Below are 18,920 nucleotides of genomic sequence, written 5' to 3'. Positions count from 1 at the left end.
CAATAGGGAATGTGCCCCTGCTTGATTCTCCTGTGTGCATTTATTTTTATTTAAACAATTTCTGTGCCCGCTTCTCACTTCCAAAGGAATCTCTGCGCCGTTTGCCACCTATTTTGAATAGTCAAACCGGTCCAGTGAGACAGAGGCTGAAAGGCCCCCCACACCGGTCATTTAAACTTCCCCTGGGCGTGGTGGAAAGGGCCGCAATTGTTCATTTGCCCCCTTTTTTTTACTTCCTATGGAGTATTGTATGCAAATGTGAGACTAATCTTTCTGAGGCTGGTGAACACAAAACAGCGGCATTTGACAGACCTGGCAAGAGAGGAAATAGCCTACCTTGATTGTGAGTGTGAGGGAAATCTCAGGCCTACACTTCAGAAATACACGTGGTTTGTTGAATGTTGTGAACATCTGTGAAGCTGGGGCAAAGCTGGCCTTTTTTAATGGGAGATGATTTTAAAGGTAAGCTGGAGAAGGGCCATAGCTGAGTGGCAGAGCTCTTGCTTGGCATGCCAAAGGACCTAGGTTCAAACATTGGTATTTCCAGATAGGACTGGGATTTGGAATGAACGGTGCCCAAAACCCTTGAGCACCATTGACAGTCAGCGTGGACCAGTGTTCTTCAACATTGGTTCCCCGGATTATGTTGGACTACAACTCCCATCATTCCCAGCGAACTTAGCCCAGTGGTCAGGGATGATATAAGTTGTCGTGCAACATCCACAGCTGAGGAACATTGGTGAGGACAACACTGAGCTAGATGGACAACTGGTTGGACTTGTTGTAAGGCAGATTCCTACATAGCATTCAGGTGCCTGAGTAATGTTCATAGTGCATGGTCAGCACTGATAATTAGGGTTCCTAATTTTTGTGTGCAAAGTTTAGGTGTGCCTGCTCCTTGCATCCTTGTGGTAAAGGGAAGTTCTTTTGGCCTCCTGCCTTCCAGTGAATCACACACTTTTGAACTTGTTTAAACGTTGCCCGTTGAAGGTCAGACGGAGGGTGAGGAATTCATTCGGTTGCGCCCTCCCGTAACCACGTGGAGCTTGATAGCTGTGGAGAGCAAGTGCAAGAGGCTCTGCTCTTGCAGTCTGCTTCTTGAATATCACAAACTTTGCTTGAGTTGACTTGGACCAGAACTTCCCTTCACCACAAGGATGGCTCACTCTTCCTCCTGCTCTCCTCTAGACATCTGGAGAAACTGAATGTGTCGGGGTGGAATCATGTTTTGCGTTCCCTTGCTCAGCTTCATTTTATGCTGCTTGGTGGGGGCACAGAGTGCAAGGATGCCAATGAAGAAGCAATGTAGATGCAGGGTTCTGTAGATAGGACAGAAGGTTTCAGCATCCACAGCATTTCCAACAAAGATTTGTGAGGAACCCTGTCTGGAACTGGGAAGAGTCATTGCCAGGCAAGACTGACTAGGGATGGAGAACTTGTGGTTTTCGAGATGTTCTTGGTCTACAACTCCAATTATCCTGTGATTATTGGCCATACTGGCTAGCGGTGATGGGAGTTAGAGTCTAACAGCATCTAGATGGGCACAAACTCCTCATCCAACAGGATTTGGGCTGCAGATACCTGGGTTCAAGTTTCTCTCTGGCTACCAAGCTCACTGGGTATCCTTTGGCCACGTTGGTTCTTTCTCAGCTTAAATCAGCTTGCATGGTGGTTGCGAGGTTCAAATGGGATACCCCATTGCATCTTTTGGAGCTCCTTGGTGCATACACCAAGTACCCTAAAGTAGTGGGAAACTGTCAAGCAAACAATGCAAGACTGCCATGTTTTGTCCTTTACATAACTTTTCTGTTTTTAAAATAGCATTGGGGAATGAGTAGCCCTTTGAATGTTGTTTGATCACAACTCCCACCATTCCTAAGAACTGGCCACGCCGGATGGCGGATATTGAAATCCATCAACATCTGGGCTCCCCGGTCCCCCAAACCTGCTTTAAGAGCTATATGGCAGGTGGAAATTCATCAGATGCATTCATTCCAGTGCAGAGGTGCAGTGATGGGAAGGCCGCACTTGTTGAGTTTCTGCCTGCTGTGCAGTTGATAAATCACAGAGCCTTCATGGTGGGGGCCTGTCATTTCCACCATGGAAATCTATAGGTGAACTTGGGACATAAGCACGGAATAGCTATTTTAGTTGCCTGAAATGCAATAGAGTTCCTGCAGTAATAATGACTCTCTGTTCTTATCTGTCTTTCTCCAAAGGTTGGGCTCAGAGTGTTCTTGGGCAGTCCAGGCCAGTGGTTTGGAGTCAATAATAATGATGGCGACAAGGTCTCGATTTTCCATGATTTGGATGGTTCAGTGACAGGCTATCCAGGCACCTTTGTGGGCAGGTCGGACAACTATCTGATTCGTCACCCGGGCTGCCTTATCGTCCCGAGGTGGAACGGAATGATATGTGCTGGGAAATATGCACAGGTAAGGCTGGACCATTGATGGTTATGCAGAGATGTTCTCAGTGGGATGATAGAAGGAAGCTTTGGTGCTGCTGAAGGGATGAATTAAGGAAGGAAAGAAGGGAGGGAGGGAGGGAGGGAGGGAGTGGAGAGAGGCTGGCATGAACAGAGGCTGGGGAGTCCCAGAGAGAGAAAAGCTAGCTGCTAAGGGAGGGGCCTCTATGGGGATTTGTGAGAGAGAATGAAGGAGTGATGGATGGAGAGAGAGTGAAGGACAGAGAGAAAATGAATGTATCCACCTACAGCCTTGTCCAACTTTTCCTTTTCTCAATTCTTCACTTCTTGCACATTTTTGCATGGCTCTGCTGGTTAGCATTAGAAGAGCGTTTGGAAAGCAGGAGCGTCAAAAGCTGCCAAAAACAGGGCGGGAGAGAGTTGTTGTTGTTGTGTGTTGTCTCTCAGAGCCTCAGATATGTGATTAACATTCTCCAGGACTTTCTCATTAGCAAGGAGAATTCCTGGCTGCACAAGGGAATTTAAAACATGACATTGGGCTGCAGATCCAGCTAGCATCTGCTTAATATCCTTCCCTGAATAATTTACAGGGCAATTTTCCCCTTGGCATGTAGTGCTGGGATAACCTGTCAATAGGAATAGTTTATTGTCCCCAAAAGTCAATTTAGCTGAGATATATATGTGTGCGCGCGCATGTTCTGGCCGTCCTCATTGGCCTGAGGCCACCCTACATCTTCATCCATATAGTTTCATTTTTGGATTAAAGTAGTTTCATTTTTTACATTTTACCTGCCCTGGCTGAACCATTTCGATTGGGAACATAGTCGATGCATGATTAAGGGTCAAGCTGCAGGTTACAATACATTAGGCAGGCTTCCTCAAACTCGGCCCTCCAGATGTTTTGAGACTACAGTTCCCATCATCCCTGACCACTGGTCCTGCTAGCTAGGGATCATGGGAGTTGTAGGACAAAAACATCTGGGGGGCCGAGTTTGAGGAAGCCTGACATTAGGGATGAGGAGCCTGTGTCCCTCCAGATTAGCCACGCTGATGAGGAGTGACGGAGCCCAATAACATCTGGAGGACCACCGGTGTCCCCACCCCAGATTAAATGAATATATATGGAGGAGGAGGAGGAGCAGGAGGAGGAGGAGGAGGAGGAGAAGAAGAAGGAGGAGGAGGAGGAGGAGGAGGAGGAGGAGGAGGAGGAAACTCTCATGGGTACTAATGGGAGCTTTCTAACACTATTTGCACCGCTAGGGTTTTTTTTTTTTCTGGAACCACAGCTGGGGAGGGAAGAGTTAAACCTCCCCTCTCTATGTTCTGCAGTTTCATTGAAATTTGGGCTTCTCCGCTCTTATTATTTATTCCTTTAAGAAATAATTTGAACCACAGTTGTGCATGAGAAGGAGAAGAAGTCTGTGACCCATGTATCCAATTCTGCTTGAATAGCAATCCTTTTGAGCAACCTAATTCAGGGGTAGGGGGGGGGGAAGCATTTAATTGTTATTGGTAGACAGCTGAGAGCCAGAAGCCTTTAATGATCTACTGCAAAGGAGCTAGACCCAGACCCATTTTCTGCCCCCACCCCCCACCCCAGCTTTCACAAATCTGTCTGTAAGAGCTGCCACCGTGCTTCTTAAGCCGCATCTGCACTACCATTTAAAATCATTTCCTAGGAAGAGGGGTTGAATGTTAAACCACTCGGGGAATTGTAGCTCTGCGAGGGGAATAGGGGTCTTCTCCAAGCAGCCTGAAAAACTATAGTTCCCAAGATTCTGTGGCAGAATCCATGACTGTTTAAAGTAGTATGGCGCTGCACCAAATGTAAAGTGTGGATAGGCCCTGATTTTGGATGCTTCTTGTGTCCCATCCTCTGTGTCTATTTTGCCCTGTGTACCTGGCAAAAGAATCCATCGGGACTGCTTGCTGTGTAAAATATGGGGGGGGCAGGTAAGCCCCACCCTGCATAATTGATCACAAGACACGGTGCACAAATACCACTTGAATGGCAATGCCCAACAACTATGTGGTGGCCCGGCCCCCTCAAATATTTTATTTGGGGGCTGAAGGGACCTTGGCCCCTAGGAATTGGTTCCTATGCTATCCAACATGGTGAAACAGACATCTACATTCAGTATATGTGGCACTGTACATAAGGGACACACAGAGTTTGACGTCTATGTTGGAAACCCGTCATGGGCAAGCTTGTCCCCATATTTACACTGGCAAGTAGCAATCTCGTGGACAGGGATGATCTACTAAGATCCCAGGATGGGTTACAACTATTTAAAAAGCAACATTAATAACAATATTATTTTTTTAAAAAATTAAAGATGCAATTAGAAAAAAACCCAGAGTGGATCCTGAAAATATACATCTCAGGCATGAAAAGGCCAGGTCGGGTGCTGCATTTTGGCAATTCCCATCCCAACCTGAGTGGCTGGGGAAACCCAGCCAGATGGGTGGGGTACAAATAATAAATTATTATTATTAAAAATTATTATTATTATAGGGATGTGGGGGAAATTTGATTCAGGTGACATATAAAAAGAAGTTGCACTTTTCAAAACAATATGTAAATCGGAACAAATGCAATCATTTGCAATGCGCACCTCTCTAGATGCTGCAGTGCAGTTTTCGAGCCAAATAATGCGTACGGACACACACCCACACACACACAAAACCAACCCTATACACTAGGATAAAGTGTGCAAAAGAATGATTATATTAGGAAGAATAGCATTCAAAAATGCATTCTATTTGGAGAAATAGCTTTGCATAAATATGTACACCGGGTCAAACTGCATTTTAAAAAAATCAGTTTTAGAAGCTATTAGCACAAAAATGCTGATGAATTTTCATGAACTGAAAATTGCAAACCAATGTGGAAATGTGGAGAGCTGAACTTAGGATTGTAAAAAATGAGAAACTGAAATCGACATATCCGCCCATCCTTACTTGAGTATGCCTAGGCTTGAGCCCAGTTCCTTCTGTGTGCAAAACATGTTCCATACCACTGAGCCACAGCTCCACCCTTCACATGGGCAATGGCTCTGCATCTAGCTACTTGGTGCTGCATAAAAATTCTGAACTGTAAACAAGATAAGCTCTTTCCTCCCCTTTTTCTTTCTCTCTCTTCTTTTTTTTGGGTCTATTTTTATAAGCGCATTATGGCACTCCATGCAGTGAGACCCTTTTTCCGTCCTAAGAACTTTCCTTGGCTGTGTAAGGCAAGAACAAACAGTCATTTTCTCTGGGACCTGTCCCTTCTTTACTAGAGTTTCCCATCCAATCAGCATCTAAGCTGCGGGGAAATTTAGTTCAGGACTTGCCTGGACTGAAGGGAACGCATAAGAATTTGGCACGAGCGCAGGGAGAGGTATTTGCTTTGAAACGGAGCACAAATTTTAGCTTTCAAAATGCCACCAACTTTCAGAAGCTAAAGGCAGCATCCGTCTTGCTTAGACAGACTGGTGTTATGTGCACGCTCTGAATTTTTTTGCTCTGAAAGGCATAAAAAGGAGTAGTTCCAATCATGGAGGACTGCGAAACCCTTTGCTTCCCTTTGATCTTTGGAAACTCCATGACCAAATCTGCTTTTCTTTCCCCTCCTGTTTTTGGATTCAGGAGACAAAGACCCTGTATTCATTTGGTGGTAACAGACAGGTGAAACCCCCTTTTAGTAAACGTGTGTTTTGATCATTTTTATGCTGATTCTTGAGTTTAGTCCAAACTTACACGTATGTTCTGTGTGCACATGTATTAGGGATGGAGGGGGAGGGAGGTTTTCAACCTTTTTGAGACCGCGGCTCCCTTAACCAACCACACTCTTTCTGCGGCACCCCTGTAGGGCTCAGGAGCCCAGTTATGTCACCCCTTGCCTGCAGAGCTGGCAACCTCTTACCCTTTTTCAAACACCCTCTCTTGCGGAGGGTTCCCTCAGCCTCCTCTCCCCTCTCCTTGGGAGTCCTTTGGGTAGCTGCTGCTGCCACCCCTCTGAGCTGCCCACCCACTCCCCAAAGAGAGGTGCTTCCCAGAGGCACCATTCACCTGCGGAGCTTATAGCCAGGGCTGCTGTAATAAACAGCTGTGCAAGCCTTTTGGAGGCAGAGACACAAGAGGGCAGAGGAGGAGGGAGGGAAGGAAAGAGGGACAGAGGCCAGTGTTGCCTGCAGCACCTCTGACCATCATTCAAGGCACCCCGGGGTGCCACGGCACACTGGTTGAAAACCACTGCCGTACACTATGAATCACATACGAAAAGCCTAAGAAGAACCTGCTGGATCAGGCCACATCTAGTCCAGCGTCCTGTTTGCACAGTGGCCAACCAGATGCTTATGAGAAACCCACAAGCAGGATTCAAGCACAAGAGCCCTCTCCCCTCCTGTTGTTTCCAGCAACTGGTATTCAGAAGCATTACTGTGTCGGAATACGCTGCGTGGATCCGTCAAAAGATCCGCGATTGTTCATTTATTTTAATGGGTTTTGAGAACTACTTTTGGTATCTATACACGAGAAAGCAAAAGTGAAAGTAAGAATGAATAGTTGGTTTACCTATAAGATTAATCCGCCTTTAATTTGTAGTTCCGGCAATATTTGAAGTTATCAATGAACGTTAAATCTGCTTCCCGCCTTTTTGGAGGGCAGCAACAGTGGTTTTATTGGTTGAAGTATTGATCGTGATGTCACAACTGTTCCCTAATAAAAGGCTGAGGCTCCCCGCTTAGGCACATTCTTTTTGGTTAGTCGCACGTTCTTTTTGGTTAGTCGCACGTTTTTCCTTGGTTCTTTCAGTTAGGTCAAGTTTAGTTTAAGGGTATTGGGAGCGGGCTGGATGGGTTGGATGGGTTTTTCTTTTAGTTAGAGTTAGCTCGCGGAAGATCTATTCGGTTTAGTTTTAGTTAGGCTTTTAGGTTTAGCCTAGGGCTAGGCTTGCGGAAGATATTTCGGTTTAGTATTATTTAGTTAGCCTCGTGGAAGATTGGGCGCGCATGGACTGTGAGCTTAGGAAAACTTAGCTTAGGGCAAGAAGACGAGCCTACGCGGGTTTTGCCAAAGCCACTAAAGATATAGCCGGTGTCTGTCTTCCTTTGGGGGAAAAAGGGTAGAAAGGTTTAAAGAAATTTTTTTAACATCCTTGGTTTGATTTATCTAATTCAGATTCAGGGTATCCGCTTATTCTCGAGGCATTATTTTAGTTAGAAGGCAATTAAGAACTCATGCACCTTCGGAGTCATTTTCCGTCTTACTCAGCTTCCTTCAGATTGTGAGACTTGGCCGGCGCCCGTGCTCATAAGCACACGGAACGCTGGCCGCTTTCCCCCCGCTACTGGTACCTCGTGTATGGGCAGCCTAAGCTTGTGCACGAGGAGCTCCAGCACCGAACCCCGACATTACTGCTTCCAGACATGGAGGCAGAGCATGGCTATCATGGCTAGCCTCTCCATGAATTTGTTTAATCCTCTTTTAAAGCCTCTCCTTACCACCGGCATTATTTTATATTCCTGCCCTATTTTGTGGTGTTTTGTTCCTTTTCCCATTTTATTTCACCGCCATCCGTCATTAGCCATATCTTGTTGGTTGCGTTAGCTTATGGTGTGAGTTTCATTCAGTATCTTCGGGCCAAAAGGTGGGATAATCTCTCCCACCTCCCACCGTCCTCCATCAATAAGAAATCTCCCTGTTGTCATCTAGTAGTCCTATATTAAAAGCATTGGCAAAAAGGCCACAAAATGTGCGGGTCAATAGAAGTTTGTAGGCCTACTCTAAGTAAACTTTAGCTGAATACTACCCTATATTTTTAAACCAGGTATTTTTTGGGGTGGTGGTGGTGGTGGAGGATGTCATTGGTCACCAGCCTGCAGTCAGGTTATCTTTGCGTTCACCTGCATGCTACCATTTCTTAATCATAGTTGCAATGCAAGAAAGGACTTGTCAGTCATTCCAAACTACATAGTAAAAGAATGAACATGCAGGCCTCGATGTTGACTGCTTAGATATAGGAAAGTGAGAAATGGTCTTGATTATAATCCTTGAAATTTTGCATGTGTTGGCTGCAGTTAGAAGTGCAGTCAGTCTAGAAATATTTCTGACTAACCGCAAAGCTTCTCTCTCTCTTTTTCTTCTCTCTCTCTCTTTTCGTAACACTCACTGCATCCTTGTCAGAGAAACAGCAACTGCTAGTCTCTTTGCCTCGTGTGAAGCACAGCATGTAATGCAGAACTACCATAAATGCCATTTGTTAGCATATATTGGGGGCACATACCTTATGGGATGTCTCTCCCAGTGTGAACTTACTCGGACCTTTACGCCGTCATCTGTAGTGTAGTGGCTAATTCAGGATCCCTTCTCGATTATCACAGCCATGCCCTCTCACAGCCACCGGCCCCTTCTAAGATTATAAACCTTCTAAGTTTATACAGCAACCTGACAATTCTAGAATAATTCTAGAATAATAACTCCTCGCAGCTCCCAAACTTTGCTTATGTGTCCTGGCTCATTTTGCAGAGGCCACATTTTTCTTTGGCACCTTACATGGCTTTGTTTTTTTCTGCAAGTAGCATTTCACTGCCCATTCTCTTGTTTTCCCATTGGGGAATCACAGAGTTGGAAGTGACCATGAGGAACATATTGCCCAACCCCCTGCAGTACAGGAATATTTTGCCCAATGTAGGGTTCGAACCCACGACCCTGAGGCGAAGAGTCTCATGCTCTACCGACTGAGCTATCCCAGGTCTTAAGTGATTCCCATTTTGGGGACAACCTCTATTGCCTGTGGTTATTATTATTTTCCAAGAAATAACTCTTCAGAATGCTATTTGTGTCGCTATTTATGTTGGAAGTGGTCCCCTGGCTACAGCTATGGATGCCCAGAGCCCTTTGCTGGCAAAAGTCTTGAAAGGGGCATGCTGCTGATCGAATGCATATGTGAAAACTGAGCTCGATTGGCTGCAACATAGGTCTCTCCCCGCTTTCTCTTTCAGCTCTATATTCAAGCCAGGCGTCCTGAGAATCTGACCTTATCAATTGCCAGAGCCGCATACCATTTCCATCCTCTGAGGCTACACGGAGTGAACAGAGGGGTGCCGTACCAACAGTACCAGCCTGTGGTGATGCTGGAGCAAAGCTATATTATCCAGTGGGATGGCAGGGCACCAGAAGATGTCATCCTTTACCCGGTCAACTTCAATAGGTACCATTGATGGAAAATGTGTGGCGCGATGAGCTCTGTGGTGTTTCCTGGGGTTTCTGTTTTTAAAAGCTGTTCCAGGTTCCTGCTGACTTTTCTTCTTCAAACTTTTGGGAAAGTTGGCCTACTTAAGGCTTCTAAAAATGACATTAACAAAAGACCAACAAAGAAGCTATGCCTCTGTTTTTAACTTTTGCTGCCATCTCTCTGATGTGCAGTGTTGTTTTCCCTTTCAGTAAGGTTTTTTTTGGGAAGAGATTTGAGTTACTGTTGGCATTCCGGCCTCAAGATTAAATCCAGCAGATCCCTGGCATGCTGTTCGTTCTCATTAGTTTACACTAGCTGCTCCGCTTGTGATTTATATCCCACCTCTCCCTTTTTCTGTAAAGGGCAGCAGTGATTATGAAGATTGCCTATGCAGGCTTGCATTTCCCCAGTAGTCTAAACACTGCAATTGCTATTTCATTTCCCCCCTGTTATATAAACCTGAAAAACAAAACACCGGGACCCTCCCTACTGAAATAATTCAGAACTGATAGACAGCAGTTTGGAAGAGTAATAGGTTTGAGTGCAACAAGAAGGGAGGCCCAGATTCCATCTTTTTCTCTGCTGTTTTCTGTTACAAAAAAAGGCTAGGAAGGATATGTATGTGTGTACACACACTCACTAACTGCCTCTTTCCTGACATGGCTCAGGAATTCTAAAAACAAAACAAAAAAAACACACCCCAAGAAATCAGTGCAGTTGTGTCTTATCAGTGCATATGTCTATGTCTGCTGTATATTTGGAAAGTTGTTTGTCTATCCTGTATGCACTGAGGTCCGGTGTGGTGTAGTGGTTAAAAGCGGTAGATTCGTAATCTGGTGAACCGGGTTCGCGTCTCTGCTCCTCCACATGCAGCTGCTGGATGACCTTGGGCTAGTCACACTTCTCTGAAGTCTCACAGCCCTACTCACCTCACAGAGTGTTTGTTGTGGGGGAGGAAGGGAAAGGTGAATGTTAGCCACTTTGAGACTCCTTTGGGTAGTGATAAAGCGGGATATCAAATCCAAACTCTTCTCCTCCTGCTGGTTCTCAGACTGCGAGAAGCGAGGTTACAGGGACCTCCAATGCAGGAATCTTTTACCCAATGTGGGGTTTGAACCCAAGACCCTGAGATTAAGAGTCTCATGCCCTTCTGACTGAACTATCCCAAGTGGTTTTGCAGAATTGAAAAGTTAAAAGCAGCAGATATAAAAAGAATTTAAGGTTTTGAAGTTTTGCACAAGCCCTTAAAGACTAGAAATCAGTTGTGTTCTGCACTGAATACCTGTTTGTGTGCGTTGTTATGGAATGGTAGTCCTAGTCATTTGCTGAATCAATGAACGTGTCTACGCAAAGCTCTCATGTTAGCAACTGACCTGTTTGTTTTTTTTTAATGGCACATTGCAGTTACTTTTAGAATGTTTGCATATGTCAACAAGACTAGACAGGTCGTACCTTCTTTAGTAGGTCTCCCATTTTTTTTAAGTTGATGGGGGAAACTGTACAAACAATATGGCTGATGATTAGCCCCGACACACCAGTGGCTTTTTCGATGCAGGAAAGAATGTGCAAAATGCATATGGTGCAAAATGAGGAGACAACATGATTGACACTCTTAATGTCAGTCTCCTGGTCTTGCTAAGCACAGCTTGATAGCATAATTAAGTTATTTTTACCCCAATGGACGGAGATAGCGGGGGATGCTGAGGTTTCAGAGAGGCAACAGTCATGTTTCTGGAATACGTATTTGACATTGGCTAAGGGAAGCTCATAGGGGAATAAAGAATTTAACGACGGGAATTTAGACTGTTCCTGAGGTCATCTGTAATTCTGACACTCAAGACTTCCCTGGTTAACTCCTCTCCTGAAGCTAGAATGCCAAGAATCCACCAGAAGTAATGGAAGGGCAAAATCACTGCTGTTTTCCTAGGAAAATACGTGCCAGAATTCACCATGAACACCTCCCATGTTCTCTTATAATGGCAATGGCGCCCACCTGAGAGGTGTGAAAAAAAAAACCCCTGGAATGAATAGGAAGAGGTGGATTTTTTTTAAGAGGAACAGCTTTGGTTATGTACTCTCTATATTTTTAAAGCACATTCGAAGCAATCCTGCCCCCCTCAAAGAATTCTGGGCACTGTGGTTTGCTAAGGGTTTCTGGGGATTATAACTTGGTGAGTGATAAAACTACAGTGCCCAGAATTCTTTGAGGGAAAGAATATGCTTTGAAGGTATAGTACTAACTCAACACACTAATGATCAGAACTCTATATACCAAGGATGGGGATCCTGTGGCTCCCCCACATGATAATGAACTCCAGCTCTCATCAGCCCCAATCAGTATAGTCAATGGTCAGGAATTGTGGGAATTATAATTCATAAGCCTTTCTGTTTTGGAAGGTGTTTGTTTTATTAACCAGATAAGCTTTTGTCCAATGTATTTGTTTTCACCTATGGGCTCATCCAGCCTTACTTTTTTGCCACGTTTCCAGGTACAGGTCCGCGCTTTAAATTATTATTAATTAAAGCCAAGAACTTCTTCTTCTTCTTTGTGTTCTTGCCCCGGTGTGTTCCCCGCAAAAAAACACCTGTTCTTTACTACTGAAAACAATTCTGTGGAAAATCAGAATTGCAGTTTGTTCCGATATAGCGTTAAAGAGTTAGTTCTCCTGGGGAAAGCAGCATGGCAAAAATAGTCTTCAGGGTTAGTAGCCACTGATTGCTTTATCCTCCATGAATTTGCCTAATCAAGTTGGTGGCCATCACTGCTTCTTGTGGGATTGAGTTCCGTAGTTTAACTGTGCATCTTCCAATGTTCAACTTCATTCGATGTCCCCGAGTTCCTGTGCTACGAGAGAGGAAGGAAAACTCTCTGCCCTGTGCATAAATTTATTCACTTCTGTACTGTCACCTCTTACTTGCCTTTTCTCTAAACTAAAAATCCCCAAAGCATATGAACGTTTGACACTTAAACTCTGGGATGGGGGGAATTATGGTCCCCTGCCTCACCTCCACCAAGAGTTATCACAGGGATTGTTCAGAACAAAATACGATGCATGGAAGCACCACGAGTGGTGAAAAATTTGAGACAGTGACACGCAATAGTAACCTTTGTGCAATTCAAAACTTCTTGATACTGTTCCATGGTAGGGCGGGAGGAGAAAGCGGGACAGTCTGATGATATTTGGCAGAAGAACATAGAGGGCTGATTGGCATTTTAATTGCTCAGAACAAAAGTCAGTCTTCTGTAGAACTGATTAAGGTCCTTGTTCTTTGCCTGTGTTGACTACACGTGTAAAGTCCTTCCAAGTCCAGAGGCCTAGGATCTTTGCACAATGGATTCTTTCTGTTTGCAGGCCAACTTCATACTTAGCATACTCTTTCCCCTTCTCTTTCATGCACACATCGCCTAAGGACCAAAATTGCAGGTAGGGGGGAATTGCTCAAAGGAATTGGCTTACGTGGAATGCCCATTTGCAGGAACAAAACCAGAACTATACAAAACACCCCAACACACCTATGTTCAAGATAGACATTAAACTTGTTAAGAGGAGACTGTCAAAAGGAGAGGTTGAGGAGGAGGAGGGGGGGGATAGGTACAGCTGGCAGTGGGTGGAAATATGGGCATGGCATGAACTCAAGGTGTAAGGACTTGGTGTAACAAGCTACTGCCTGCACACCAGTCTTTTGCCTTTACTTGCTTGGAAAGTGGTGAAATTGAATAACATCTCCGACTCTGAGTAAATTGGCCCATCGGTGCTTTATTTGCAGGCTGAAAGGCACACATATTTAAAACATCAAGAGAACTGAAGTGGTGGGTTGCGTTTGCCGTTTTGGTGGACTGTTTTGTGGCGCTGTTAATTGGGCTCCAAAAACGCTGCAATATTTACTAAGAAGTCTAGGCATGTTTAATGGGGCACGGCTGGTTCAATAAAGCTTGGGGTCTTTATTTAGCATGGATCTCATCTACACTACTGATGATATCATGGATGCTTTAGTTGAGATTCCTGGATTGCAAGGGGGTTGGACTAGATGACCCTCGGGTTCCCTTCCAGCTCTATGATTCTATGCCAGGCTTCCAGATGTTTTGAGACTACAGTTCCCATCACCCCTGGTCCGGCTAACTAGGGATCATGGGAGTTGTAGGCCAAAAACATATGGAGGGCTGAAGTTGAGGAAGCCTGTTCTATGCGTTACTTATTTTGTTTTTACCCCACCCACCCTCCAAGGCATCATATGTAGTTCTTTCCCCCATTTTAGTCTCTCTCACATGTGAAGTAGGTTAGAAGGAGGGATGGGGCAGCCCAAAGCCACTTGAGAGCCCAATAGAGATGTCTGGGGCCCCCTGGGCCTGATGTTCCCCATCTCTGGTTTAGCATTACATCTGAACCAGACCAGACTAGGATCTTGCCTCCTCCTCCACTCCAGGGGTGTGCTGGAGTTCACTGCTTTTCTTCCATGATAACTGAATATCTGCTGTACTAGCACAAGTCATGTGATGCGGAGACACCATGGATTGGAGCTTGAGCTTGGTATATGGACTAAGTCTGTAAATGGACTTCGCACGTTTCATATCTAAGGTTCAAAGAAGCCACGGTTTCTCTCTGGAAAAGCTAGCAACTCCTGCCTCTTAACTTGGGACCGAGAGAAGCCTGCAGATAATGTGGGCAGATTCTGAATGTCTGCCACTATTGATTCTGATCTTAAACCCTCATAAGTTTCCCCCTCTCCCGCAGTGTAATTGGCAGTGAAGTCAAGTGCAGTAAAGTTTGCAGGCTCATACTCTATCTTGAACCAACAATAGCAACATTAACCAGAGATCCTTGTAAGAAGCTTATCTGAGCTGGTTCGTCGCAAGTCGGTTGAGATTAAAATTAACTGAGCAGAACAAAAGGCCAAAAAAAGAGGCTGTAATTGGCTGTTCAGCCTAAAACTCCGGCCATATGAAGTGCTGGAATGTTTAACATAAGATTGGAAGGAATGCGCATATTAAAATTCTTTGCTTAAGATTTATTGGCATGGCCTCAGGAGGTGGGACTCCTCAGGGCGAGTTTGGCAAGGATTGTAACGTAGAAATAGTGGCTGAGGCTGCAAAAGGAGATAGAAGAACATAGGAAGCTGTCTCATACAGAGTCTGACCATTGGTCCATCTAGACCAGGGGTCAGCAACCTTTTTCAGTTGTGGGCTGGTCCACCATCCCTCAGAGCATGTGGCGGGCCGGATTATATTTTTTTTTTTGGGGGGGGTGAACGAATTCCTATGCCCCATAAATAACCCAGAGATGCATTTTAAATAAAAGGACACATTCTATTCATGTAAAAACACGCTGATTCCCGGACCGTCCATGGGCCGGATTTAGAAGGTGATTGGGCCGCATCCGGCCCATGGGCCTTAGGTTGCTTACCCCTGATCTAGACCAGCGTTGTCTGCACTGAGTGGCAGCATCTGTCCGGGATGTTAGGCAGGGAATCTTTCTCAGATGCTGAGGATTGAACTTGCATACTAAGTTGATGCTCTACTGCTCTTGGGGTCCTGCTAAGAAGGGCAGCTCCTTTTTCATCATCATTGGTCCCATCTGCACTATACAATATTATGCCACTCTAAACAGTCATGGCTTCCCCCAAAGAATCCTGGGAAGAGTGGTTTGTTAAGGGTGCCGCCAATGGACCATTCCTCCCACCCCAATAGTCAGCCACCATTCCATGCCCAATGAACATGCTCAGTCCTCCCCTGACTGGTTTTTTTCCAGGCTGGGCATTATGGGAAATAGAGGAGGAAGAAGAGAGGATGAGAATCCTTGAAGATCTAGTGCAGACCTATGAATCATGGTCCGGCACAAGTCACCAGTTCAAATCTTGCCCTGGCCACGAGCTTGCTAAGGTAGCATTAGGACATCTCTCAGCCTCAACACCCCCCCACTCAGTTTCCTACGTGGGCTGATTGTGTTGGCGTATATTCTAGTGCTGTGCAGAAATGTGCTCTCCAGTTTCTTGCGAGTGCTTTCCCCTCCTCTGTGAAAGAGGCTTCAATTTTCCTGCCTCATTCTCAGGGTGCTTGGGAGTTTCTTTATAATGTGGGTCAGTGTGCGGTTTTGAGATTATTTTATGGTTCTGAGATAAGAGATATATATGTGTTTCTTTCCGGTAAAGTTTTCTCCAACACTCCGCAACCTTCCTAGCTGCCCACACTTCCTGACCTGGAAAAATCCCTTGGGAGGCTTTGCCTCATGTTGTCTCCTCCTGGGTTTTGGACTGAAGTATGGGAATCTGGGAGAACTGCAGAATGGAGCTGATTTGTAAAACGAAAGGACACTCCTGCAGACACCAAGATTCTCTCTCCTCATTGATAGTTTTCCGTTTTCTTTAGGGTCAATTGCTGGAGAATGGTTGCGAGGGGATGGGAAATGCAGGGGGAATTTTTGGCACAACACTTAGGAGTGTTTGAAGAGCTTTGAAGGCAACAGTAGCAAACAGAGGAGGCGGATTTCAGTTTTATAGACAAACACAGAAGTTTAGTTTTGCTTGGGAGTGTAACTTGTTTCGTTGAACTAGGGTAGGGTTTCCTAAACTTGGGTCTCCAGCTGTTTTTGGACTACAGTTCCCATCATTCCTCACCACTGGTCCTGCTAGCTAGGGATGATGGGAGTTGTAGTCCAATAACAGCCGGAGACCCAAGTTTGGGAAACCCTGAGGAGAATTTTGCATGTTTTTGGCCCAGGGTACCACAAGGCCATACTACAGTTTTCCAAAAGAAACATCTGGGCAGATGATGTGGACCCAGGTAAGCAAATGAGAGCAGAGTGGGTGGCTGCTTGGTAGGTGCAATTTGAAGTGCTGGGTGGGAAGACGGGTGCTTAAATCAACCTCTGCCCACAGCTCGGGCCTGGCATTTTCAGGAAGAAGCTGTGGTCTGGGGCACGTTCCCCAACCCATGCACATCTTCTGAATGCCTCATTCTGCCTTTGCCAATGCTACTGCTTGCTCAGTCTTCATGAACATGTGTCCTGCTCGCCTCTGTTGATCACACCCTCCTTTTAAAGTGTTATTCTTCCTTGCTCTCTAAGCTGTTAATCATGCAGTGATTAAATTCTTTGCCAGTGATGTGTTCCAGGGGGAAAAGAGATGATAATAGACCAGGCTTGAGCAAGCCTGTAGCAAACATGCCCAGCTCCTATAATTATTTTATTTCTCTCCACCCCGGCTCGTGAGCAATCATCTCTGTGTTTACACTTGGTAGGGGAGGGGTAAATGAGGAGGAGGATGAGGATGGGAGGGCAGAAAAACCTCTTGGCGAGCTTAAGAACCATCAGCAGCTGAGTGCTTTGATGCGCTCTGCAATTAGGATTCCAATTAGTGTTTCAGCTGATGGTTCCACCTAAAATGACCTACACCAAAGTTCTTTCTGAAAGGCCTTTGCTTGGCCCCTTCCATTGTGGGCAGAATTAACAGACTTGCTTTTCCTAGCTGATGTGGAAGCAATGGCAAAGGATGCTATCGCTTAGGAACATAGGAAGCTCCCTTATTTGCGTGGACAGGCGGAGTCCCCCAAACCCTAGGCGACCCCCGAGAGGAATAATGACACAAGACAACGTGCTATGGGATTAAAATTGGCCACAACTTTATTAAGATTCAGATGTAGGGAGACCTTGGCTCAGGCATTGGGTGTTTATCCTTCCCAGCCCCCAGCCGGGGATCTGGGAAACGTCAGGGTTATCCAGAATGTCTGGGGATTGGGCTAGCTCTGGAGAACATATGTTCAAGCAGAGAGCCCACCCCCTGTTTTGCCGCCACTGGTGGGGGAGAGCAATGACAACCTCTCGGCGTATGGACAATGCCTCCCCCCAATACCCCTTTAACGGGGAACCCTGTTATCGCCACCACACTGGGGGCATGGAATCACTGCCCCACACCCCATTTAGGAAGATGACTAAAGGATTCCGCCCAAGGCCTGAAACCGCCAAAGTTGTGACAAATTGCTATGGGAAAGGCAAAACCTGCTAGTTCAGGGAAATTCCTTTCCGGCCCTTCAACAGCGGCCTTGGCATAGTAGCACCTGCGTCAGACCAGTGGTCCATCTAGCTCAGTAGAGAGAGACCTTAGACTTGGAGGTCAAGTGCAGGGTTCCATGTCTGGCACTCAGGACCGACCCCTGGGCCCAGCCCCACTCCATACTCTCTTGAAGTGTTTTTGCAAGTGCTCTTGAACTTGATAATGTCTCTTGGTTTCCTGGAGGGATGTGGGGTGTTTATATTGTAGAAAGAAATATCTGCATTCACATGGCTGCAGCATAGCTTACAGAGCAAGGAGTCATGTTCTTTGTTCTGCCCATGTTGCCTCTGGAAGGTTGCCCATGAAGAAAGACAGTCCTCTATGGATGCAAAAGTTACCCCATCTCTGGTCTTCACTGACCGGCTGCAGCTCTCAAGGGTTCTAGACCTGGGTCTCTCCTATTCCTAACTGGAGAAATCAGGGATTGGACCTGGAACCTTCTGCCTGCAAAGCAGAAGCTCCATTGCTGAGCTACAGCTTTGTCAATCTTGGTTAAAAAACTAGGTCTTCGGGGTTACAGTCTGTTGTATCGTCAACATGTGCCCCCTGCAACTATAATTGCCTATACAAAATGTGGACCCTTAGGGCTGATTCTCACATTTAATTGATATCTCAAAGTGAATCCTTCCCCCTTCACTTCTGGTAGTTACCACCATTGGAGTGGGGATAGAGGTCAGTTTGGGAAAGGGCACATCAGCTGCTGATCTCCCTTATTCCCTCAAAATAATATATTGTGGTACTCTGGGCAGCAGTATTCTTCACAGCAGATGTGAACAGCAGCAATGATTTCTATACTGTATTGGCTAAAGGTAAAGGTAAAGGGACCCCTGAACATTAGGTCCAGTCGTGTCCGACTCTGGGGTTGCAGCGCTCATCTCGCTTTTCTGGCCGAGGGAGGCGGCGTACAGCTTCTGGGTCATGTGGCCAGCATGACTAAGCTGCTTCTGGCAAACCAGAGCAGCACACGGAAACGCCGTTTACCTTCCCGCCGGAGCGGTACCTATTTATCTACTTGCACTTTGACGTGCTTTCGAACTGCTAGGTTGGCAGGAGCTGGGACCAAGCAACGGGAGCTCCCCCATCGCGGGGATTTGAACCGCCGGCCTTCTGATCGGCAAGCCCTAGGCTCTGTGGTTTAGACCACAGCACCACCCGCGTCCCACTATATTGGCTAGAGGTGGACAAAAAAAAAGAAAGAAAGAATGAGAGATGCTGTGGGGCAAATGT

At 45.8% G+C, this 18,920-nt stretch overlaps 2 protein-coding genes across 3 annotated transcripts in view; both read left to right on the top strand.

Annotated features, from left to right (window-relative positions):
- Positions 1 to 18,920, top strand: part of CEMIP (cell migration inducing hyaluronidase 1) — a 160,571-nt gene that overhangs the window by 29,062 nt on the left and 112,589 nt on the right. The gene's annotated exons all lie outside the window — the stretch shown is intronic.
- LOC117057164 (cell surface hyaluronidase-like) overlaps positions 1 to 18,920 on the top strand; it is a 76,627-nt gene that overhangs the window by 28,554 nt on the left and 29,153 nt on the right. For both annotated transcript variants that reach the window (XM_033167985.1, XM_033167986.1), the window contains exons 15-16: positions 2,220 to 2,435; positions 9,415 to 9,623. In XM_033167985.1, the coding sequence (XP_033023876.1) occupies positions 2,220 to 2,435; positions 9,415 to 9,623 (425 nt within the window). The remainder of the gene's footprint in view (positions 1 to 2,219; positions 2,436 to 9,414; positions 9,624 to 18,920) is intronic.

Source organism: Lacerta agilis, chromosome 13 (genome assembly GCF_009819535.1).
Source record: "Lacerta agilis isolate rLacAgi1 chromosome 13, rLacAgi1.pri, whole genome shotgun sequence".
Classification (NCBI taxonomy): Eukaryota; Metazoa; Chordata; class Lepidosauria; order Squamata; family Lacertidae; genus Lacerta; species Lacerta agilis.
This window is presented reverse-complemented; position numbering and strand designations above follow the sequence as displayed.